Genomic DNA, 25,434 nt, shown 5'->3' with positions numbered 1-25,434 from the left:
TTAACCCTTTTGGCAATGAATGAACATAGGCGAAGTGGTTAAGATGCAAGCTTTCAGGATAACATAGATCCCTTTTGAGGGCTTTATATTATCCATGTTTACAGAGCTTCAATAATTTTTGTCTGTTAAAGCGGTAGTAAACCGCAGTGAATAGGAAAAATAAATCCCCTGCAAGGTAATGTGCTAGTTAACCACCTCAGCTTCGGAAGGTTTTACCCCCGTAATGACCAGGCCATTTTTTGCGATAGGGCACTGCGTTTCTTTAACAATTACGCAGTCGGGGGACGCTGTACCCAAATACAATTTATGTCTTTTTTTTTTTTTCCCTCACAAATAGAGCTTTCTTTTGGTGACATTTGATCACCTCTGCTTTTTTTTTTTTTTGCACTATAAACAAACACAATTTTGAAAACAAAAAAACAATATTTTTTACTTTCTGCTATAAAACACATCCAATAAAATGTTTTTAAAAAAATCAATTTTTTTTGATCAATTTAGGCCAATATGCACTGGTATGTAAATTTTTGGTAAAAAAAAAAAATCCTAATAAGTGTATATTCATTGGTTTGCGCAAAAGTTATAGTGTCTACAAACTATGGAATACATTTATTAATTTTTTATTGTTTTTACTAGTAATGGTGGCGATCAGCGATTTTTAGCTAGACTGCAACAATGTGACGGACAAATCTGACACTAAGTAAGTGACACTTTTTGGGGACCAGTGACACTTTTTGGGGACCAGTGACACCAATACAGTGATCAGTGCTAAAAAAAATGCACTGTTACTGCATAAATAAGGCTGGCAGGGAAGGGGTTAACACCAGTTGCAATCAAGGGGTTAAGTGTGCTCCTAGAGAGTGCTTTCCAACTGTGAGGGGAGTGGATGCACTGGAGTTAAAGAGAGATCTGTGAGATTAAATATACTGAAAGCATATCCCTCGCATCAAATGGACCATCATTTTTTATCTGGGTATTAAACAAATGTGAATGTGCAGCTGCTATCGTAAAGGGTGAGAAGTGATTTATGTATAGCCACAAGTGTGGGGGGCTACTTATAGCGCTTGCTTTAAATAATAATCAATAATAATTAGAAAATATAACACTAGTGCAAACAGTGCATCAGAATTCCAAATAAAAACAGTATAAACAAATACAAAATAAATATGATCCAATAAAATATCAAATGTGAGGGATGCAGTAGATGCTAATGTCCCATTTGTGCTCAAAAAAAGTTCATATTGAAAAGTTCATAAAGTGACTGTTGTGTAAACTGTTCAAATAATTCCTTAGTGCAATAGGAAGATAATAAAGTGCAGGTGCTCTGTGCTCGGCTTCCAGACTAGCCTTGTGATGATAATCGATTTCCACCGTGAAGGATAATAGAAAAACTCACTCACCAGAGGGAATGGGTCTTATATGTCTTATGGCATTAAGACCGGAAACACTTGTTTTGGCCATCAGGGCCAGGATGGGGTCCCGCTTTGGGATGTATAGCCTCGGCTTTCAGTAGTGGCAGCCTTTACGCCTCTCCATCATGCATCTGACCAATTAGGGAATAAAAAGAGAGCTCCAGATGGTGTGATACCGCTTTAAAAGTATTTTATTTCCTTCCATGATACAAAACACACACGATAAAACAATAAATAGCCGTCACAGTCGGAGCCCTGGAGTGGAGAGCGGTGATTACGGTACTGCATTCCACTCGGCTCCCGTGTCGTCAGCAGCGTGCGCTCCACCTTATGCGCGTTTCTTCATTCCGTTAAAGTCTTCAGAGAGGTTGTATTGCAAGCCATTAACTAGCAGTGATAGGGATTAATGGATTGTACAGTATTTAGATGTGAATGCTTGAGTGCAAACTGAAATCTGCAAAATGGCAGCTGTGATTAAATTATTTAGTGATATTGCTATCTTGTTCATAAAACATATGTTCTAGTGAGTCCAAATAATACTTCGTTACTTGTAGGAATCACTATATGCCCAGCAGTAATTTTTTCTGTGTCATACCCTGTGCATGGTAGTGTGGTTATCTAGTGGCTGTCATTGACGTCCATAAGACTAGGGAGATCAATTTTCCTTCTAATCACTAAACACTTTTATCTCTTGGTCAGTGCTCCAGTACTAGGGTATGTAGATGGAGGCCACAACCTCCATATGCTAACATGCCTCTGATGTCTCTTTACAACATCCATAAGGCTGAACGTATATTATGCAAGTCTTATTTCCTTCACCGACAAGTTGAAGGAAAGAAAATCACTCAATTCCTCCATCAACATAATCCATGTGGAAGGAAATGTGAAAATCCATGTGAAAATCCATGTAAAATCCCCCCCACTGTGTTCTGCTGAAGCAGCCTAATTTCGATCTGTTTATAGCCGGCTTAAGGCTTCGTAATGGGGTCGTCAGGGGGACCTACCACTGTCCATAAATGTTTGGAGCACTACTATTTAAAATGGCTTGGTTTAACGGTAGAGATTACATTTCAGTTCAGTTTTTTGTGGGGTCAGAAGAGTCCTGCTGTTGCTTATGAGAGGGCTGAGGATGGATGGAAATTAGATTCCTCTATCTATAAATTATATTAAGCAACTTGAAAGCAGTTGGCTTGCTGTATATATTCTATTCTACTAAATGACTCCTCACCTTACTGAATAAACAATGACTGCTGTATCAATACATTTAATGCAAAAATAACGTTTCTCTGCCAGCTTGTCAAAAAAAGCCAAGGGGTTTCCAGTCACAACTTTACCAACCAGCCTGCGACCAACCAAATTAACCTGTCTAACAGTATGCGTTAAAAACAGGGGTTTAGTATCACATAGGGCTGAGCGATAGTCGATATGATATCGACTATCGTTCTGCGGACGTGGGCGATATTCATATCGCCAAGGTCACGATATTTTGCATAGGCAGGGAGAAGTCGGGACTCGGAGGAGGACTCACAGACATCTGTTAGGCAGGGAGAAGTCGGGACTCGGAGGAGGACTCACAGCCATCCCACACTTCAGTGGTGAGCAGCACGCCATGAGCAGCTGCACAGCTAACCAATCACGCGTGCCTGCACACCTGATTGGTTCGCTGTGCCGCTACTCACGGCGTGACTGAACGTGTGGGCTGCAGTGCACGGAAGTGGAGTGAGTGTGTATGCGGCTGTGATCTTTTACCGGCTCCTAGTCCTCCGCTCCTACCACCACTGTGAGTCCCGACGAGAATGAGAGACTGAATAATCCGATTCCACACTGTCACTGATTGTCACTGAGAGTATTGAGTACCATTATTAACCCTGGCCTGCCCTGTATCTGCAATTAAAATTTAGAAGGCTGTGCTGCTGCCTGCATGCTTCATGATTTCCATCCATTCCCAGCATCCTTCCCTACAGTGTCAGTAACATTAACCCTGGCTGTCCCGGACTCCCAGTGCAGTATCTAATATATACAATCAGAAGAAGGGCTGCTGCAAAACTCATCCCATCCCTACAGTAACATTAACCCTGGCTGTCCCAGGTTCCCTTGTAAGGTAATGACTTTAGCCTGGATTGACGGGTCTCTCAATATCGCAATATATATAGTTGAAAAAAAAATATTGCAATATATTTTTTTTACAATATCGTGCAGGCCTAGTAGCACACACGTATGCTACTAAACCCCTGTTTTTAACGCATACTGTTAGACAGGTTAATTTGGTTGGTCGCAAGCTGGCTGGTAAGTTGTGACTGGAAACCCCTTGGATTTTTTTGACATGCGTTTGCCCTTCCAGTGCTCCTTGCTTTTAAGACCATAGGTGGGGGAGGTGACCTATTTTTTGTATTCTTGGCTAGCTTGGTAGTTTCTGTTATTTATTTCATTGTGGTTTTTTGATTGCAGAGATTCGCACAGGCCAAGGACTGCCGCAAACATATGCTCACGGTGCAAATGTGCCAATATCATACAGACTGCAATAAAAGATTGTTTAGTATTATCTTAGTCATTATTATTATATTTTTTTGACCAGTTGGCTTTATATAATACTTACAGCCCCCTCTGGTGTCCACTGGTATTTTATTGATTTTCAGATTATACTTAAATGTAGTTTTTTAGTTTTATATGCCAGGGCCACCTTTTAAGGCCAAACCAGGGAGGGGGGTGGGGGAATCTGATTTGTATGGCACCAACGTGCTTGTATGCATGCATGACAACGTTGGGGCATGCTCCTTTTGAGATGACGGATGGTGTCCTGGGGTATTTTCTCCCAGATCTAGAGCAGGGCATTACTGAGCTCCTGAACAGACTGAGGTGCAACCTAGCGACGTCTGATGGACCGAAACATAATGTCCCAGAGGTGTACTATTGGATTTACGTCAGGTCAGCATGGGGGCCATTCAATGGTATCAATTCCTTCATCCTCCAGGAACTGGCTGCATACTCTCACCACATCAGGCTGGGCTTTGACGTGCAACAGCATAGGGTCTGACAGTGGGTCCAAAGATTTCATCCCAATCGCTAATAGCAGTCAGGGTGCCATTTTCTAGCCTGTAGAGGTCTATGCCTCTTACCATGGATATGCCTCCCCAGACCATCACTGACCCACCACCAAACCGGTCATGCTGAATGATATTACAGGCAGCATAACATTCTCCATGGCTTCTCCTGACCTGCCAATTCTGGTGTTCAATGGTAAGTGCCAATCGAGCTCCACGGTGCCAGGCAGTGAGAACAGGGCCCACCAGAGGACGTTGGGCCCTCAGGCCCCTTCATGAAGTCTGTTTCTGATTGTTTGGTCAGAGAGAGACATTCACACCAGTGGCCTGCTGGAGGTCAATTTGTAGGGCTCTGGCAGTGCTCATCCTGTTCCTCGAGCAAAGGAGCAGATACTGGTCTTGGTGATGGGTTAAGGACCTTTTTTGGCCTTGTCCAGCCCTCCTAGAGTAATTGCCTGTCTCCTGGAATCCCCTCCATGCTCTTGAGATTGTGATGAGAGACACAACAAACCTTCTGGCAATGGCACACGTATTGATGTGCCACACTGGTGGGGTTGGAATGCCTGTGCAACCTCTATAGTATCCAGGTTTCGCCTCAATGCTACCAGTAGTGACACTGACCTTAGCCAAATGCAAAACTAGTGAAAAACTGTCAGAAATGATGAGTAGGGAATTTTTTTTTTTTTTTTTATTGGCCTCCACCTGTAAAACCATTCTGTTTTGGAGGTTGTCTTATTGTTGCCCATCTAGTGCTCCTGTTATTAATTTCATTACCACCAAAGAAACTGAAACTGATTAACAACCCTCTCTGCTACTTAACTGACCAGATCAAATTCCCAGGAGTTTAATCGACTTAATGCTATACTTTGATTAAAAAGTGTTCCTTTAAGTTTTTTAGGCAGTATACATACTAGGGCTGCACGATATTGGGGAAAAAAGTATATTGCGATATTTCGTTTTTAACTATATATATCACAATATTTCCCACAGACAGTCTCCGGAGGAGGGATCAGTTAGCAGAGCTCAGCTTTCTGCCAGGGGATCCACCACACTCGTAGAACTTCTCCCGCCCGGACAGCCCGAGCCTTGTGTCGGAGCCGGAGTGTAGAGGAAGCGGGCTGAGTGAAGTGTCGGTAGCAGCCTTTGTCCCGCGGTGCTCCTCCGCCATGCTCCGGGCGTCTCTCCCCCCTCTCCTGCTGCAAACACTGTAGCCTCTCCGCCGCCATGCAATCCGCCCCGCACTCCAGCCCTCCCAGCTCTGCCTCTTAGTCAACAGCCGGCCATTACTCCGCCCATTGTCTCTCCATTGAATCTATTTACAAAACATTACAGCCTGATCCCGCCCCCGATGCAGCCAGGAGAGACAATGGGCGGAGCAGGGCGGAGTAATGGTCGGCTGGATACTAGAGGCAGAGCTGGGAGGGAAGTGTGGGACAGATGTAATCGCTGTGAGTCGTCCTCCTCCCCCCGAGTCCCGACTTCTCCCTGCCTAATGCCTGAATATCGTGTCTTCGGCGATATGAATATCGCTCATGCCTGCAGAACGATAGTCGATATCACATCGACTATCGTTCAGCCCTAATACATACCCTTTGTGTGTGGCAATACACTGCTATTCATACTATGTTAAAGTTTACTATAATATTTCAATGTTCTAATTATATGGGTTTACCCTAAATGAGTTGTTCTATGTATTAAGATAAAAAGCCTTCTGTGTGTAGCAGCCCCCCCTCCTTATTGCCTGAGACACAGCAGTGGCACCATTGGCTCCTGCTGTCAATCAAAGTCAGTTAACCAATCAGGAGAGAGAAGGGGGCGGGGGCCGAACGGCAGCTCTGTGTCTGAATGGACACAGGGAGCTGAAGCTCGGCTTGGGTGCTCTCCATAATAAGCTGCTTGCTGTGGGGACACCTGACCGGAGGGAGGGGCCAGGACGCGTGAAGAGGGAACCAAGAAGAGGAGGATCTGGGCTGCTTTGTGCAAAACCAACTGCACAGAGGAGGGAAGTGTAACATGTTTGTTATTTAAAAAAAATAAAATAAAACAACAGTCTTTACAATCACTTTAAGGCCGCTTTCACACTTGTGCTATTTGAAAATCCCCCGATTTTGCTGCAATTTCATTGCCGCGATTTTGATGCGATTTTTACTGGGCTTGAAGCAATGCCTAGGTCTTTGGACCTCAAAACGCATTAAAATCGGGCCTAAGTAGTTCAGGAACTACTTTGAAGTTGCTGCAACTTTAAGTTGCGCATATATAAATGGGATTCATTGGAAAACATGGCGAACGACATGTCGTGCAACTCTGATGTCCAAAGTTGCATGACAAGTTGCACAAGTGTGAAAGGGGCCTTAGCTTGATTTAGCTTCTTTGTGGTAACTATATGAAAAAATGTATAGCAATTTTCCCCTTTTTTTCAGTTTTTGTTCTTGTGTAAGCAGACATGAATAACTGTAGCTCTCTGTGTGCCTAACCACTTCAGCCCTGAAAGGATTTACCCCCTCCATGCTTACCAAGGAATGAACAAACAAGACCCCCTGTCACTGAACACAGCTCTGTGTTGTTTACATTCACAGGGCTTTGTTCGGGGAAGTTTGGTCAATTATTGTCCGGGACCCGGTGATCGGCATGTTCTGTGACGAATCACAGCCAGGCTGGCAAGTGAGCCCCCTTGCCGAGCGTGCGGATCATGTACTAGGTACCTGATCCAAGGCAGGGAGGCCGCTTTGCTGCCGTCCATCCTCGTAATGTGGTCCGCAAGCGGTTAAGGAAGCTGTGGAGGGCAGATTTTACGATCAGGTCCTCCTCAGCTTCTATAAGGCTGCAGCTGAGAGTGTGCTGACTTATCATATCTCTTTGGGATAAGTCAGAGTGCAGCACTGCTCGCGCATGGGGAGTGGGCACCTGGCTGTGGAACCGCAAGCTGTCCCGGGTGCCTATAGTAAAGATGCCAGCGAGGGAAGACACGACTGGGGTGAGCACACCGCTAGATTATGGGTGAGTAGATGTTTATTAAAAGTCAGTAGCTACAGTTTTTGTAGCTGCTGACTTTTATTTTATTTTCAGAGACTGGAGCTCCGCTTTAATGTCCTGAAGCATAGCTCCCATTCTGCGAATGCCTTGTTTCCAGTGCTACCTTCTGGCCGGCAATTTAGGAGTGTTTCCTCTCATACCACCAGACTGCCAAATGGCTTCTGTACGCGGCCCATACAGTTTTAAGTGCGAGAGGCTTTTTAGGTTTAAATTGGATGTGCAGTATGTATTTATTATGCAATGTATGTGTTGTTTTATGAAGATGGTGTTTTATGTGAGGTATGTGATGTCTTTTATTGTAAGTGGGCTGTATCTGCATTTAATTTTATGATTTTTATTTTAAAATTATCATTGTTCTGATTCTTCATTTTAGCTTGAATGCTGTTGGTTGGCAGATTGTACTTGTATGATAGTAATGTAATGAGAGGTTTGAGAACCGTTTATTAGCCCACATATATCGTTACATCTTATCAGTAAATCCATTATCAATTTTAATATTATGCTCAAGTAGGGAGTAAAGTCTGACAAAAAAAAAAATTCCCCCTGCCGAGCCTAGTGTGTGTGCATCGCATACCAGAACATTATGAAAGACTTGCCTTAAAACGAAGCCCTCCAGCAGGACACGGTCATCGCTGAAAGGGCATCCATCTTCACCCTTTCTTCCTTCCGGATTTGTGTTCTCTGGCCGTTTGAATGACAGAGCTTTGATGACATCAATCCTGTGGATGTGCTCGGGAGCCACGATTGGAAAATATTCCTTTATTATAAGCTTACCTGTCGTAGTCACCAGGTGGGGTTTACTACTGCTTGAAAGAGTCACTGACTTGAAACAAATATGCAGCTGTAGAAGTTCACAAAGAGTGAAACACTGCCCTGTATACTTATTCCAAGTTAGTGACTCTTGAAGTAGTGAGGATCAGGATGGTGGCATGGGAACCTGCACCTTAAAGCCTAGGTGCATCCAAAAATAAAAAATCTGCACAAGGGACATAACTTACAGTCAGTAAAATATGTCCCTTGTGCTGATACCTTTTCTTTTAGGGGAGTTCCTCATTCATCCATGCCCCCCACCCCTATCGTTGTAATCTTCCAGTGTGGCAGGGGTTATTTGAACTAATGGGCTGTCACAGAATCTCACAAGAGTGCCTATGTCCACTCTCCTTCATCCATGCCCTCTGCACCCCTGCATCTGTAATCTTCCAGTGTAGCAGGGTTTATTTGAACTAAGGGGCTATCGCAAGATCTCATCGAGTGTCCAACAATAGCCACACTTTCTGCCTAGCTCCACAATTAATAGAAGCCATACTAAAGCTTATATGAATGATACATGATCTATGAATGGTGGGTGCAAACCCATGAACCATCTGCCTGCCTTCCATTCAGATCCTGTGACAGCCCATCTCAACCCCTCCCCCCCCCCCAGTGGGGAGGGGGCATGGGTGGAGGGGGATTTTACGTAATAGAAGAGGCATCAGCAAAAGTCAAGACACATTGGCAGCTCTCACATTGCTGGCCTCATAGGTTCCCTTTATTGCTTCTGTCAGTTATATACTGTATAGGAAGACATAATAGGAAACCTGTCAGGGCAGAAATATTGGAGCTGACTTGTTTTTGAAAGGGAGGTTCTAATGCTGTTGTCCTTTTCTACACTACATAATAATTCACTTTTCTAGAGCAAACATTGCAGCCAATGAAATGTTCCAATGATATGGACATTCATCTTGAAAATGTTATTGGTTGTTCTAAGTAACCAGTCTAATCATCAATAGTAGTGACAACCTGCTCATCATTGCCATGTGTAATAGACTCACTAGACTGATATTTAAAGTCCCTGTAAATGTATTTTCTCTAGCGCTCATTGACAGACGTAGTCCTCGGTGATACACCACCTTCGGGTTATGTTGCCTCCACAGGAGCAGGACTAGACAGGAAATTAAAAAGCTCTGGCCACACCCTAGGGGCAGTCCCAGAGGGTATATCCTCTCTCTCTCTGCCTCAGCAAATCAGTTATTTTCTGTCTAGTTAGGAGTAAGGACCTAGATACCTTGCTGGGATCTTAGGTCCTGGCAAGAATTTTTTCTTAAAGGATTTTTTTAGACCGCTTTTTTCTCCAGTGTTCCTGTGAGATCTTCAAGCAAGAAAGCTGAACTGGGCGACGGGCTGGATGTTGAGATCCGGTGGTCACCCCAGTTCAGCCTACGAGCGCGTGCAGGCCATAGCTCCGCGCTGGGTCGGCCGCGACAAAGTCCCATTAAAGGACTGTCCACGCGAGTTAAACGTCTCGCTGAAAAGCCAAAGACCATGAGTCACGGCGTCCGTATCGGTCGACAGCCCTCCCGCCCCGGTGGAGAGGGGTACTGTCAGGAGTTGGTGCCCGCCTGGTTCCGGTATGGTGAGTAGTATGTTCCCCCTTTCCCCCTGACGGGTTTTGTGGTGAACGCGGGCCCCTCTCTGTATGGTAAGATAGAGTCCCGTTCTATCCTACAACATGACACAGATCCTCCTACTTTGAGTGTGATTTTATGTGTGCAAAAAGCCAGGAGGCTTGGTTTGGGAGCTAACAATCTAATTGTATACATGTTTTAAAGATGTAATCTGTGGCATTCTGGGAATCTTATGGGTTAAGAATAAGCTACCTACCAGTCAGAAGCCACGGACATGTAGACTGCCTTCCTAATCAGATCTCCAGCTATTAGCAGGCCTCCCGAACGGCCATGCGGTCCGCCAGGGCCGGTACCGCCAACCACGCCATATCCCCATGCAGTGAGAGTGTTGTGTGCCCTGCAGCACACCGCCATTCAGTACGGGCCGCCGCCATTTTTTTTTTGCTGGATCGCACGAGCCGCCATTTTGGCGTAGCCTCGTGTCTCCAGCATGGGGGCGGCCATGTTTGAGGTGATCCAAACACCTCGTGGAGCTTGGGGGAGGCGCCGGAAGGCGTACAGAGGGGCGGAGCCGCCTCCTTTCTTCCTGGGCAGCCAGCCAAAAGACTTCCTGTTTGTTAAGACAAGCGCTGTAACCTGTTGCAGTTAAACTCTGAGCATCAAGTGGTGAGCCTGGGGGTCTATCTCTCTCTCTCTCTCGATCGATAGGGATCCCTAGCAGGTAACACTAAGGGGCTTTTGTGGCGCTGGGGGTCGAAAAAAAAAAAAAAAAAAAAAAAAAAAAAAAAGGTTTATTTTTGAATTATATTATCCAGGAAGTAACTGGAGTTATCATGGACCCTGCCACACATATTCCCCCACCTGTTTCCCTCGAGGGGGCCACGGGACCCGCCGGTGCACAGAGTATAGAGTCATTTACAGCAATTTTGGAGTCTATGGTGGCTCGGGTGGAGGCGGCCTGTCAGGGACGGGGGTCAAGGAAGCGACCCCCGCCTACCCCTATACCATCTGACACCTCTGACTCAGATTCAGAGGTGGTCACGGCAGTTGCAGGTTCCTCTGCAAGGGCTGTTATCCCAGGTAAAGCCCCCTCAGACAGTGAGGAGGACGCTTCTTCTCCTGCTATTATTCAGGAAGAAGCATTGGTGGACGCACTAGTTGTGGCAGTGCAGGAAACCTTAAAACTTGAGGCTTTACCGGCAGAGGCAACTGAAACAGAGATTCCTTTTGGTACTAATAAGCCCATCAAGACGATGAAGGCTTTTCCTGTACCTAAATGTTTCGGTAATCAGATTAAAGGAGAATGGGAGCATTCTAAACGTACCTTTACTATTTCCAAGCGTATTGCTAGACGCTATCCGTTTGAGGAATCCATCATTAAGAAATGGACGGTACCACCAGTCGTGGATCCGCCTATTTCCAGGCTGAATAAAGCCACGGTTATTCCAGTGGAGGACACTTCGTCCTTTAAGGATCCGGTGAATCGAAAGATGGAAGCAGAGTCCCGCACCATCTTCTCTCTGATAGGGTCAGCTTTTAGACCAGTAATTGTTATTGGTCTAGTTTCCCAGACACTTACGGAATGGGCGAAAATGGTACGCCAAGATCTTAGGGGAAAAGATATTCCCCAGGAGACATCTGATTTGATGGCACAGATTATACAAGGGCTACAGTTTATCTGTGACGCAGCCTTGGACACTACTCCCTTATTAGGGCATGCATCTAAGACAGCGGTGATCCTCAGACGTGTGCTGTGGTTAAAATGCTGGTCAGCTGACCTAGGTTCCAAGAAGACCTTGACAAATCTCCCCTTTCAGGGGAATCGTCTATTTGGGGCCAACCTAGATGAAATCATTAAGGATGCCACTGGGGGCAAGAGCACTTTTTTGCCACAGGCTGCTAAAGCTAAGGGACCTCGCAACAAGCGAGGACCTTTCTTTACCGCCCATAAAGGGCGCCCGGCTGGTACTAGCGGGAAAGGCAAGACTCCTCCAGGAGGGTTCAAGAAGGGCTGGTCGGACAAGCAAAGGACCAACCCAGCCAAACCCGAAGCAAAGGAGTACACAGCCTGAAGGTGCGCCCCCACCCGGTTTCAGGGTGGGGGGACGTTTTCACCGGTATTCAGGACATTAGATCGAGCATCAACCACTACTACCGGTGCGATTCTTCCCTTCCAACATTTAAGTACTACAGGAAGCGGTAGTTACCGTTCCCTGAATAGATCTTTTCCTTTACCTTTTCCTAAGATTAGTCCCGATACCTCACAGGAATCGGATCTGGTTGACCAGATAGGCCAAGTAGCCTCTAGTCGGGTGACTTCGGTCCCTGAGGTTCAACCAGAAAAGATCACCTTTCCTGATAACTATCAGGTATCTGATAAATGTGTGGGAACAGAAAACGACCAGACTTTCTCGGATGGTCGGGGCCAGATACCTCTAGGGACGCCTGGTTCAGATCCAATCAGCGCCAGTGGTCCTAGAAATTCTAGGCTGGCCTCCTCAAGCCGGCCTGGCCGACTTGGACATGTTAGTCGTAGACGTTCCGTGGGAACTTCGTCTCAGGGAGTGTCTGTGGTCTCAAGGACCAATTTACCATCATGCTTTACAGTCGCTGGGTTTAATGGCCTGGCCATTGAGACCCAAGTACTGAAGAACAGAGGTTTGTCAGCTTCAGTCATTCCTACCCTTATTAAAGCAAGGAAAGCGACTTCCAGCAAAGTCTATTATCACACATGGAAAACTTATATTGCGTGGTGCGAATCTTTAGGATTTCCTCCACGTACCTATTCGGTGTCTCGAATATTGGCCTTTTTGCAACAAGGGGTTGAGCAGAAGCTAGCCTTGAGCACCATCAAGGGTCAAGTTTCAGCATTAGCAATCTTCTTTCAGAAGCCTTTAGCTACCAAATCCTTGGTGCGGAATTTCATCCAGGGGGTGCGGCACCTGGCTCCTCCAGTCCGCGCGCCCTTACCGCCTTGGGATCTTAATTTGGTTTTGTCGGTTCTACAGAAACCTCCTTTTGAAAACATCAGGGAGATTCCCTTGCTTACTTTATCCCAGAAAGTGGCCTTCTTGGTGGCTATTACTTCTGCTCGCAGGGTGTCAGAACTGGCTGCATTATCATGCCAGTCCCCATACCTAGTGATTCATAGGGATAAGGTAGTACTTCATCCTAAGCCATCTTTTCTTCCCAAGGTGGTTTCAGATTTTCATCTGAATGAAGATATTGTACTACCTTCCTTGTGTCCTCAGCCCAAGCATCATCGGGAACATGCGTTGCATTCCTTAGATGTGGTTTGGGCAATCAGGGTATACCTGAAAGCTACGGAATCATTCCGTAAGACGGATTCACTTTTTGTGATCACGGATGGCCCCAGAAAGGGTTTGCCTGCATCTGCCGCGACCATTGCCAAATGGATTAGACAAACGGTGGTACAGGCTTATTCTATTAAGGGTCAGAGTCCTCCGTTCCCTGTTAGGACGCACTCCACTCGAGCGCTCAGTACTTCCTGGGCCTTTCGCCATCAGGCGTCAGTGGTCCAGGTATGTAAGGCGGCCACCTGGTCGTCGGTACATACCTTTACAAAATTCTATAAAATTGATGTGACGGCATCGGCGGATGCCTCATTTGGCCGCAAGGTTTTGCAGGCCGCAATTTGAGGAGACCGGTGGTCTACCTCGAGGGTTTTTTTCTGTTTGAAAAAGAAAAAAAATTTTCTCTTTTTTGTTGAGTCTCATCATTAAGGATGAGCATTGTAAACTTCTAGTTGGCACCGGTTGGGCCTTCTAGATTGGGATTTGATTTCCATTTTCCCACCCCTCAGTTGTGATACTGCTCTGGGACGTCCCGAAGGTGGTGTATCACCGAGGACTACGTTTGTCAATGAGCGCTAGAGAAAAATGGATTTTTGTAAAATCTTACCGTAAAATCCTTTTCTCTTAGCTCATTGACAGACGTAGTCCCCGCCCCTCTGTTTTTGAGTTGGGTTGGGTTAAAATCTCTAAAGACTGCTTTTTCACATAACTGATTTGCTGAGGCAGAGAGAGAGAGGATATACCCTCTGGGACTGCCCCTAGGGTGTGGCCAGAGCTTTTTAATTTCCTGTCTAGTCCTGCTCCTGTGGAGGCAACATAACCCGAAGGTGGTGTATCACCGAGGACTACGTCTGTCAATGAGCTAAGAGAAAAGGATTTTACGGTAAGATTTTACATAAATCCATTTTTTTTTTTAAATAGCAGGTGTATAACTACCTGCTCTGTGCAATGAAAGTCGCTTTCTATGGGGACATGCATGCGGACTCACTCCAGAGTCTAGTTGTCTGTAGCTTCTGACACACACAGTGGAACTTGGCCCTGCCCCCAGCTCCCTCTTCACTGGCTTTGATTGACAATACTGGGAGAAAATTGCTCCCACTGCCTCAGCAAAGCCAGAGACACCCAGAAGTGGAGGGAGAGAAGTGCTGGATCAAATGAGGACTTATGAGTAAGTAAAGGGGGGGGGGGGGTGCTAATGCCTAAACATTTTTTTACCTTAACCACTTAAGCCCTTGAAGATTTTACCCCCTTCCTGACCAGGGCCTATTTTGCGATTCGGCACTGCGTGAATTTAACGGACAATTGCGCGGTCGTGCGACACTGTACCTAAACAAATTCGACGTCCTTTTTTTCCCACAAACAGAGCTTTCTTTTGGTGGTATTTGATCACCTGTGCGATTTTTTTTTTTTTTTTTTTTTTTGATCATATGCTATAAACAAAAAAAGAGCATCAATTTTGCAAAAATAACAAAATTTTTCACATTTTTTTTATATGAAATTCCCCCCCAAAAAATTTAAAAATCAAAATTTTTAAATATTTTAGGCCAATTTGATTTATGCTACATATTTTTGGTAAAAAAAAAAATCGCAAAAAGCGTATTTTGATTGGTTTGCGCAAAAGTTATTGCGTTTACTAACTAAGTGAAAGATTTTTGTCATTTTTGTTGTTTTTTTTTCTTAACGCGTAATGGCGGCGATCAGCGATTTTTTTTTTTTTTTTTTTTTTTTGCGGGACTGCGACATTGCGGTGGACAGATCAGACCCTTAACTGACATTATTGAAACTTTTGGGGTTACCAGTGACTTTACTACAGTAATCAGTGCTATACATATGCACTGTTACTGTAAAATGACACTGGCAGTGAAGGGGTTAACTTTTTTTGAGAGGGAGTGGTTGTGTGTGTCCCTAGGGGCGTGATTCTAACTGTGATTGGCTGTGGCTTGAAGTGTAGGAACAGTGATCAACGGTCCTACATAGTAGAACCGTATGATCACTATTCTTACACAGGGGAGAATGACAGGCGGCTTGTTTACATCAGCCGCCTGCCTTTCTCCCGCTCTAACGGACATCGGGTCCTCCGGGCACACGCGCGGGGGGGTCCGTGACCGAGCGGGAGCGTGCGTCCGGCGGTGCGCGCTCGCTCCCCAGAGCCTCACAGGCTAGTGAAGTACCCATACGTCACTTTGCCTGTGAGGGGCTGACCGCCGCAGTATGTGTACTTGCGGCGTTCGGCAAGTGGTTAATGCAAGGAATGCATTAAGGTAAAAAATGTTTCGGCTTTAGAACCACTTTAAATTTTTTTACTAAAGTATTGTCAACAACCCAAATACAGGCATGTATATACACTTTCCCTCTTATGCGGGGTATACATGTGTAGAAAATCAAACACATTTTCATTTGATACACAATTGTTTTCTACTCTGTAAATACAAAAATTGTAGGCAGGTTCTAACCCTGCCCCACTTTTTCCAAAACAAAACCAATGTGTTTGGGCTTAGGCTTTAACAGTACATAACCATTGTGTGCAGTGCCTATATACTGTAGGGTGTGTTATCTAGATCTGTGACAGTGATCATTTCTCCTTGATGTTTTAGCTTCCGTTTGCTCTGATCCCAGTGCTAACGTTTACCAGCATGAGGTCCGTAATGAACGACTTTGCAAATGGGCTGTAAGTATATAAACACAAAGTATGTAATTTTATATGCTTGTGGGGGTATTATATTTCCTTTTCATGGTATAGTTTCCTAAACCCCATCTCTGTGTTCATATCTTTCACATTTATAGCCTATTCTTTACTTTTTGCAAGGTGCTGCTAGCCACATTTTATGTAGGGACAAACTAACTTTAACTTGTTTGACCGGATTTATTACATCCCTTAGCATTTCTCTTAGGAGCTTTGAAGTAGACATGTTATTATATTGCCACGTGCAGTATTCTGCCTTGAGCAGTGATTTGCACTCTGCCTTGTTGTCACCTTAATGCCCAGGGTGGCCATACTAGGAGATAGGCATACCTTGCCTTTCCATGTGAATGATATTGTCCTTCTGGTGACCATTGGGCACCAGCCTTTTTCTGTGTATAAGCTTGTAACTCTGGACTTTCAAACAGTGCAAGTGATATTAACTTGTAAACTAATAATACAACTGAAGCTAATTCCTTATAAAGGTGGTTATTTTAACAATCCATTCTTTAACATCACAGGGGTTGGAAAATAGCTGGTGGCATCCTGATCCTCATCATATGCTGTATAAACATGTACTTTGTGATCATATACGTGTCAGCCCTGGGCAACATTGGTCTGTATATCGGAGCGGCCATCTTGTCTGTTGCATATCTCTGCTTCGTGGCATATTTGGTGAGTATTATAGCAATGTTTGCAGTAGCTTATCAGAAATAGAACAGGAAGAGCAATATCAAAAACTGTAGTGCTGGTACTCAATATTTGGAAAGGCCTAGAGCTCTCCTCATGCAATCACCAACAATCAGTGCCCAACTAGCGCCCTCCAACCACAACCACAGAAGTCCTCTAATGCAAGATGAAGTTGGCAGCCAGGTGAGCATAAATATTTTTTTTTTATTTCTTCACAAAGAGTACAAAGGTTCCATACAAGAGCCAACACAATTCAGCCTGAGTAAGGCCTCTTCAGGCTGAAACATGTCAACGTTGGCTGTTGTATGTAACCTTTGTACAGAATTTTATTTATGCTCACATGGTTGCTGACTTCATTCTGCATTAGAGGAAGAGCAATTTGACTTTGTACAGCCAATGGAAAACAAAAATGCAAATTTTCCTTGTCTAACATCCTCCTTGGGGACAATACTCTCTAGCATATATTGCATGTATTAGATGAGATGTATACACTAACCGGTCACTTTATTATGTACACCTTGCTAGTACTGGGTTGGACCCCCCCTTTGCCTTCAGAACTGCCTTAATTCTTCATGGCATAGATTCAACAAGGTGTTGAAAACATTCCTTTGAGATTTTGGTCCATATTGACATAACATCACGCAGTTGCTGAAGATTTGCTTGCTGCACATCCATGATGCGAATCTCTCATTCCACCACACCAAAGGTGCTCTATTGGATTGAGATCTGGTGACTGTGGAGGCCATTGGAGTACAGTGAACTCCTTGTCCTATTCAAGAAACCAGTTTGAGATGATTTGAGCTTTGTGACATTGTGCATTATCCTGCTAGAAGTAGCCACCAGAAAATGGTTACACTGTAGTCATAAAGGGATAGACATGGTCAGCAACAATACTGGGCAGCTCATTCCAGATATATATATATATCTCACAAAAGTGAGTACACCCCTCACATGTTTGTAAATATTTTATTATATCTTTTCATGTGACAACACTGAAGAAATGACACTTTGCTACAATGTAAAGTATTGAGTGTACAGCTTGTATAAAAGTGTAAATTTGCTGCCCCCTCAAAATAACTCAACACACAGTCATTCATGTCTAAACCACTGGCAACAAAAGTAAGTACATCCCTAAGTAAAAATGTCCAAATTGGGCCCAATTAGCCATCTTCCCTCCCCAGTGTCATGTGACTCGTTAGTGTTACAAGGTCTCAGGTTTGAATAAGGGAGCAGGTGTGTTAAATTTGGTGTTATCCCTCTCACTCTCTTATTGGTCACTGGAAGTTCAACATGGCACCTCATGGCAAAGAACTCTCTGAGGATCAGCCTATTAGTGCTGAGACCATACGCTGTACACTGCATTAGATGTGTCTGCATGGCTGTCATCCCAGAAGGAAGCCTCTTCTAAAGATGATGCACAAGAAAGCCCGCAAACAGTTTGCTGAAGACAAGCAGACTAAGGACGTGAATTACTGGAACCATGTCCTGTGGTCTGATGAGACCAAGATAAACGTATTTGGTTCAGATGGTGTCAAGCCTGTGTGGCAGCAACCAGTTGAGGCCTACAAAGACAAGTGTGTCTTTTCTACAGTCCAAAATGGTGGTGGGAGTGTCATGTTCTGGGGCTGCATGAGTGCTGCCGTCACCGGGGAGCTACAGTTCATTGAACCATAAATGCCAAAATGTACTGGGACATACTCAAGCAGAGCATGATCCCCTCCCTTCGGAGACTGAGCTGCAGGGCAGTATTCCAACATAACCCCAAACACACCTCCAAGACTACCACTGCCTTGCTAAAGAAGCTGAGGATAAAGGCGATGGACTGGCCAAGCATGTTTCCAGACCTAAACCCTAATGAGCATCTGTGGGGCATCCTCAAACGGAAGGTGGAGGAGCGCAACGTCTCTAACATCCACCAGCTCTGTGATGTCATCATGGAGGAGTGGAAGAGGACTCCAGTGGCAACCTGTAAATCTCTGGTGAACTCCATGCCCAAGAGGGTTAAGGCAGTGCTGGAAAATAATGGTGGCCACACAAAATATTGACACTTTGGGCCCAATTTAAACATTTTCACTTTTGTGTACTCACTATTGTTGCCAGCGGTTTAGACATTAATGGTTGTGTGTTGAGTTGTTTTGAGGGGATAGCAAATTTACACTGTTATACAAGCTGTACACTCACTACTTTACATTGTAGCAAAGTGTAATTTCTTCAGTGTCACATGAAAAGACGTAACAAAATATTTATAAAAATGTGAGGGGTGTATTCACTTCTGTGAAATACTCTGTATAGATGTGTGTGTGCATAAATAATATACACAAAAAAAGCGGTTTTTGACCAGTTGGTCATATCTTAGGGTGAGCGGCCAATTTACTCAAAGGTGGCTGGTGGCGGTTGTATGTTCAGCAATAAAGGATCACTTTGGGTTCTGTTAATGCAGTATCTGTATGCATTGCTGGATCGTTACCAAATCCTTTTTCTTTGAACAATTTTTTTGCTAGGGTTTTGAAATCACATATTGGATAGACTATTTGTTTTTTGTGGACTATATATTATTATTCAACATTATTTCTTACATGGTTTGGTATCAATAGGTTTATACACAATTTTAAATAAGGGCTCTTTCACGCTGTCCGCCTCCGTAGGCGGATCCATGCTGCTAGGCAGGGGATCGTAAACACAGATCCCCGCTGAGCAGGAAGGTGACCGCTCCCTCTCGGCTCTGTGTGCAGAGAGGGAGGTGTCAAAGCCCCATGCATCGCTATGGGGGAATCGGATGAGAGCCGACCGCCTGTCCGCTCTCATCTGATCCGTTCCCCTGGTCGGATGGAAAATAGGGTTTCCATCCGTCCGGATTGCACGGACAGGATTGGATGCGGATGCCAGCGGGTTTCAGTGGACATGTCTCCGCTGACATCCGCTGCCCCATAGGGATGCATGGAGCATCCGATCAGATCCGCCTAAAAAACTGACAGGCGGATCTGATCAGAGCGCTTGTGTGAAAGGAGCCTAAGTGCACGATTTATATACAATTGAGATTTTATTTTAGCGTTGGCTTTAGTGGTTGCAGCTGTTCACTGTTAGATTAAGTGGAGCTTGAATTGTTCACATAGAAGCACACAAGTGTCTTTATTATAAATTCTGCATACCTTGGTTGTAACGAGTGGTTATTTGAGTTACTATTGCCTTTCTATCATCTCAAACCAGTCTTCCCATTCTCCTCCGACATCCACAAGGCATTTTCCTCCACACGTCTGCCGCTCACTGGATATTTTCTCTTCATCTGACCATTCTCTGTAAACCCTAGAGATGGTTGTGCGTGAAAATCCTAATAGATCAGCAATTTTTTAAATACTCAGACCAGCCAATCTGGTCTGCCGTTACACGCATATAAACTTTAATGGCATCCCTAGTCCATAGGGTTTAGTATTTAGTTGACCCACCCTTTACAGCTATAACAGCTTCAACTCGTTTTGGGAACGCTGCCCACAAGGTTTAGGAGTGTGTCTTTGGGAACGTTTGACCATTTTTCCAGGTGTGCATATGTGAGGTCAGGCACTGATGTGGACGTGAAGGTCTGGCTTACAGTCTCCGCTCTAATTCATCCCAAAGTTTTTTTCTATGGGGTTGAGGTCAGGTCTTTGTGAAGGCCAGTCAAGTTCCTCCATTCTAAACTCGCTCATCCATGTCTTTATGGACCTTGTTTGTGCACTAGTGCGCAGTCCTGTTGGAACAGTAAGGGACCATCCAAAAACTGTTACCACAAGGTTGGGAGCATAAAATTATCCAAAATGGCTTGGTTTGCTGAGACCTTAAGAATTCCTTTCACCCCTAAAAAAAAACACACACCATAATCCCCCCCCCCCCCCCCCTCCAGAAAATGATGTGGACCAGTGTACAAAGCAAGGTCCATAACGACATGGATGAGCAAGTTTGGGATGGAGAAACATGACTAGCTTGACTAGATCAGTGCTTGACCTCACAAATGCGCTTCTGGAAGAATGGTCAAACTTTCTCAAAGACCCACTCCTAAACCTTGTGGACATCCTTCCCAGAAGAGTTGAAGCTGTTATAGGGTGGGCCAACTTAATTTTGAACCCTGCAGACTAAGACTGGGATGCCATTAAAATTCTTGTGTAAAGACCAGCATCTTAATACTTTTGGTAATATAGTGTATGTATATGTGTGTATTTGTATATATAATGCTGTATTCCCGCCTCCAGGACCAGCTCTTAAGATACACGTCACATGTCCCGGCATTGGACCAGTGTTCTGTCTATCATAAGAGCTGGCCAAGGAGGCAGGATTGTGTGTGACTGCAAGCGCCGGATATACAGGAGATCCCAGCTCTGTGTTATCAGGCTGCAGTGCAGGGCAATGGCAAGGCAATGGCAAGCCTGCATTTGGGCACAGATCAGGCTGCAATGATGGGCAATAGTGAGGCTGCAGATGGACACTGATCTTTTATTTTGCTTCAAAGTTGTTTATAATGTACGTTTTTTTTTTTCTCCTTGAAACTTACTCATAAAATAAGATGGGTGTTATACGCCTGTGTGTGGTATGCGGATAAATACGGTATATCGTTTCAAAAGTTTAATGCAAGTGTGGGGAAAAAATGCTATAAATTAAAAATACTTTCAGAAATAGAAGTGTTAATAGTAATTAACAAAATGGAAAGTAAATGAACAGAAGAGAAAATTTTAATAAATATTTGATGTGACCATCCTTTGCCTTCAAATCAGCATCAATTCTTCTAGTTGCACTTGCACACTTTTTGAAGAAACTCAGCAGGTAGGTTCAAACATCTTGGAGAAATAACTACATATCTATGGATGTAGGCTGCCTCAAATCCTTCTGTCATGTAATCCCAGACAGACTTAATAATGTTGAGATCAGGGCCCTGTGGGAGGCCAAACCATCACTTCCATGATTCCTTGTTCTTACACTGAAGATAGTTGTTAATGTCGTTGGCTGTATGTTTGGGGTCATTGTCTTGCTCCAGAATAAATTTGTGGTCAATCCCACACCTCCCAGATGTTATGGCATGATGGATAAATATCTGCCTGTAATTTTCATCATTGAGGACACCATTGATCCTGACTAAATCTCCAACTCCATTTGCAAAAATGCAGCCCCAAACTTGCAAGGAACTTCCACCATGCTTCACTGTTGTCTGCAGGCACTCATTATTGTACCGCACTCCAGCCATTTGGCAAACAATCAAATCTTCTGCTACAGCCAAATATTTAAAACTTTGACACCTCAGTCCAGAGCACCTGCTCCCATTTTCTATTCCATTTTTTTGTGCATAGTTGAGTCTAAGCCTTGTTTTCCCTGTTGGAGGTATGGCTTTTTGGCTGCACTGTTTCCATGAAGATCACTTCTGGCCAGACTTCATCTGGACAGTAGATGGATGTACCTGGGTCACACTGGTTTCTGCCAGTTCTGTGCTGATGGCACTGCTGGGCATCTTCCAATGTCAAAGGAAAGTAAGCATAATGTTTTTAATCCGTTGCATTGTTTCCTTGGCTGACCACTGCATCTATGGTGCTCAACATTGACTGATCAGTGATTCCCTCATTGCTGAGAAATACAAGCAAATACTTATCCATCATGCCATACCACCAGGAAGACTTGTTATTGTCCCCAAAATTTTTTTTTGTAGCAGGGCAACGACCCCAAACATACAGCCCATGTCATTAGGAACTACAAGTGTAAAGAAAAACAAGGAGTCCTGGAAGTGATGATTTGGCCACCAACAGCGCCCTGATCTCAACATTGTTTGTCTGGGATTACATGAAGAGACAAAAGGATTTGAGGTGGTCTACATCCACAGATCTGTGGTTAGTTCTCCAAGATGTTTGGAACATCTTGCTAATCATCTTGCTGAGCTCCTTCAAAAACTGTATGCATGTGTACCTAGAAGAATTGATGTGGTTTTGAAGGCAAAGGGTGTTTCCACCAAATTTTAAATTTTTTTTTTTTTTTTTTTCACAAACAGACTGTTCCTTTATTGTAACAAAACAATGACATGGTACAAGTCATGACAAATCTTATCTCTGGTATAGTGAAAGTAGTACAGATGGCTATAACACATCCATCTCTCAGAAAGTGACAAGTGATACAAGTTAAAGTGCAGGTAAAATAACATTGGCATGTGCAGTGCACCCATTCCCGCCTCCACCCGGGAGTCCATAGCCCAAATAAGAATGTGCATTCTGTGCTGAGTGATAGGCCAGGTTCCCAGGCTAAGGAAAGAACATTGTGTGGGGGGTGTAACAGCCACTGACCGCTAAGCCATCCATGGCTGCCAGACCCTGTAAAACTTTTGGGCCAGTTTGATGTATGTTAAACTATACATAGGAAGAGCTGCATTTATAGATCTTTCCCATGAGCCTATAGAAAGGGGGGGGGGTGGCCATTCCACTTTAGAATAATTTACCTCTTGGCGTAATAGAGCAAATAGTTTATCAGGGTTTTGGTGCACCTTGGCCTCTGCACTAGGGATTGCCGATTTCGGTTTTTCGTGCCGATACCGATATTTTGGCCATTGCATATCGGTATAGGCCGATATTTTGAACATTTAAAGTTTTGCAAAATAAACACAATTTTCGACTCAAATCTGTTACTGAACATGTTTGTTTGTTTATTAAAATTTTTAACATTAAGGCCTCATTCTTCACACCTTAACTGCATGAAAACTGATAGGAAAACCACATTTGCAGGGACATCAGTTTCACATCATCTGATTGTGAATGATGCATAAACTGCTGCAGTAATGCACTCACTCACTGCAATAATTTTAAATCACTACAGCAGTGCAGTCAGTGCAAAACTGCTAGAAAAAAGCTAGACAAACAGCTAGACAGTGGATTGGAGTCGGTGGACTACCGCCGCAGTAGTGCACTCACTGCAATGATTTTAAATCACTACTGCAGTCAGTGCAAATTAAACTGCTAGAAAAAAAGCTAGACAGTGGGGAGTCAGTGGACTACTGCTGCAGTAGTACTCACCGCAATAATTTTAAATCACTACTGCAGTGACTTAAAATTATTGCAGCAGTGAGTGGCGCACTACTGCAGCAGTTGTCCACTGACTCCAATCCACTGTCTAGCTTTTTTCTAGCAGTTTTGCACTGACTGCAGTGCAGGGCAGTCAGTGCAGCGCAGTCAGTGCAAAACTGCTAGAAAAAAGCTAGACAAAAGCTAGACCGTGGAATGGATTGGAGTGGAGTGGACACTAGTAGTATACTACTACACTTTCAATACTCCCAGTTAAATGGAACAGTATTATAGTGAAGAAAGCATAACATTTCAGCATGTTCACCACTTAAACGGCTTCTGTTTTTTTCATAAATTGCTGCCACTTCACTAAAAACACGCTCACTTGGTACCGAGGAAGGAGGAGCAGAAAGGTATCTTCTAGCATGAAAAGCAAGATCACCACTTTGTCAATTACTGGTTCCTTCAAATAGAGATGAAGTTCATCATCCAGGCTCATTATTGCATATTCAGAAGAATCCTCCGCATAAGGCCCCAATAAGACACTGAACATGGCATCTATTCGACCATGATGAAGATTCTCTTCTGTCCGTTGTCTTTTTGGACATTTTTCTCTTTTTGAAGCATCCTGCTCTTCCACATAAGAAACCTGCTCTTCTTGACTTTTCTTTTCGGCAGGAACCTCCTGCACCTCCTGTTGAATATCTTCTGTCAGCCATTGTTTTGCCTTGGTCAATACATCATCAGAAGAGAAAGGATGGTTCTTGTATCGAGGATCCAAAAGACTAGCAAGCACAACATTTTTTATTCTCTTCATGCTTCTCAAAACGTTTGGCGAGACTGTCCCTCATGGCCTGCCTACATGTTTTAGTGCCACGTGTTTTGGGTCCTTCATTCTCTTGAAGAAGCATCTTCAGCACTCTCACACATGGGATGACAGATGACACAGATGAGTCGTAATGACTCACCTCTAGTGTCACTTCCTCTATGGGGAGGAGGGTCTCAATGAAATTGGCTACAATGTCCCACTGATCAGCAGTAGGACAAGAATATCCTCCATATTCACCTGAATATATGGTAAGAGCTGGCTTCTGCTCCAGCATTCTTTGCAGCATGTGAAGTGTTGAGTTCCATCGTGTTGGAACAGCGTTAATCAAGTTGTTTTTGGGTAGGCCAAGGTCTTCCTGAATGCACCTCAGTCGCTGCTTGGCAAAGATTGAATGGTGGAAATGGCCTGCGCACCTCTTCAGCATGCTAATTATGTCAAGCAAAGCTCTCTGGTTTGACAGACCATCGTTTACAACAAGTTGGAGGGTGTGAGCCATGCAACTGAGGTCTGACACTTCAGTCTCATTCCTTTCACCATGTTCTATCCGCTGTCTCGAAGCACAAGCATCACTCGGTCTTTGGTGATTCCCCATTCTTCTAGCATGCCTAGAAACCTTTCTATAATGTACTTCCTAGTGTGGGATCCTTGCATCACTTTTGTATTCAACACCAAATGCCTTCTTGTCCATCCGCTGTCAATGAAGTGGCATGTAAGACCCATTAATGATTCTGTTTGTCCTGACCAGCAGTCAGTCGTGAATGAGAGTGAGTTGCCAGCATTCTCTGGTTTCAGCATAGCCTTTTCTTTCTTAACGACCTTTTAGTGAATCTTTCCCAGCATTTTGGTTCGATAATACTTGTCACTCTTCAGTGTGTACCTTGGCTCAACTATGGACATCAACCGCTTAAGTCAGACGCCATTGTAAATGGCTGGTTATCAGTGACCATCATCTCTGTGATTACTCTGTCCAGCAGTTAGGATCTTCCATCCGATTTTAGCCACCTGTTTTTTTTCTGAAACATATCTGTTATTGTTGCCTGGGATAGTGATGTT

General features: G+C 44.2%; 1 protein-coding gene across 2 annotated transcripts in view; it reads left to right on the top strand.

The window, feature by feature from the left end:
- The window catches only part of SLC11A2 (solute carrier family 11 member 2), a gene marked incomplete at its 5' end in the record, with an annotated part of 193,255 nt that overhangs the window by 124,785 nt on the left and 43,036 nt on the right, over nt 1-25,434 (top strand). For both annotated transcript variants that reach the window (XM_082246595.1, XM_082246596.1), the window contains 2 exons: nt 15,776-15,849; nt 16,383-16,536. In XM_082246595.1, coding sequence (XP_082102721.1) covers nt 15,776-15,849; nt 16,383-16,536 — 228 coding nt within the window. The remainder of the gene's footprint in view (nt 1-15,775; nt 15,850-16,382; nt 16,537-25,434) is intronic.

Source organism: Pelophylax lessonae (genome assembly GCF_965119305.1).
Source record: "Pelophylax lessonae genome assembly, chromosome: 2".
Taxonomy (NCBI): Eukaryota; Metazoa; Chordata; class Amphibia; order Anura; family Ranidae; genus Pelophylax; species Pelophylax lessonae.
This window is presented reverse-complemented; position numbering and strand designations above follow the sequence as displayed.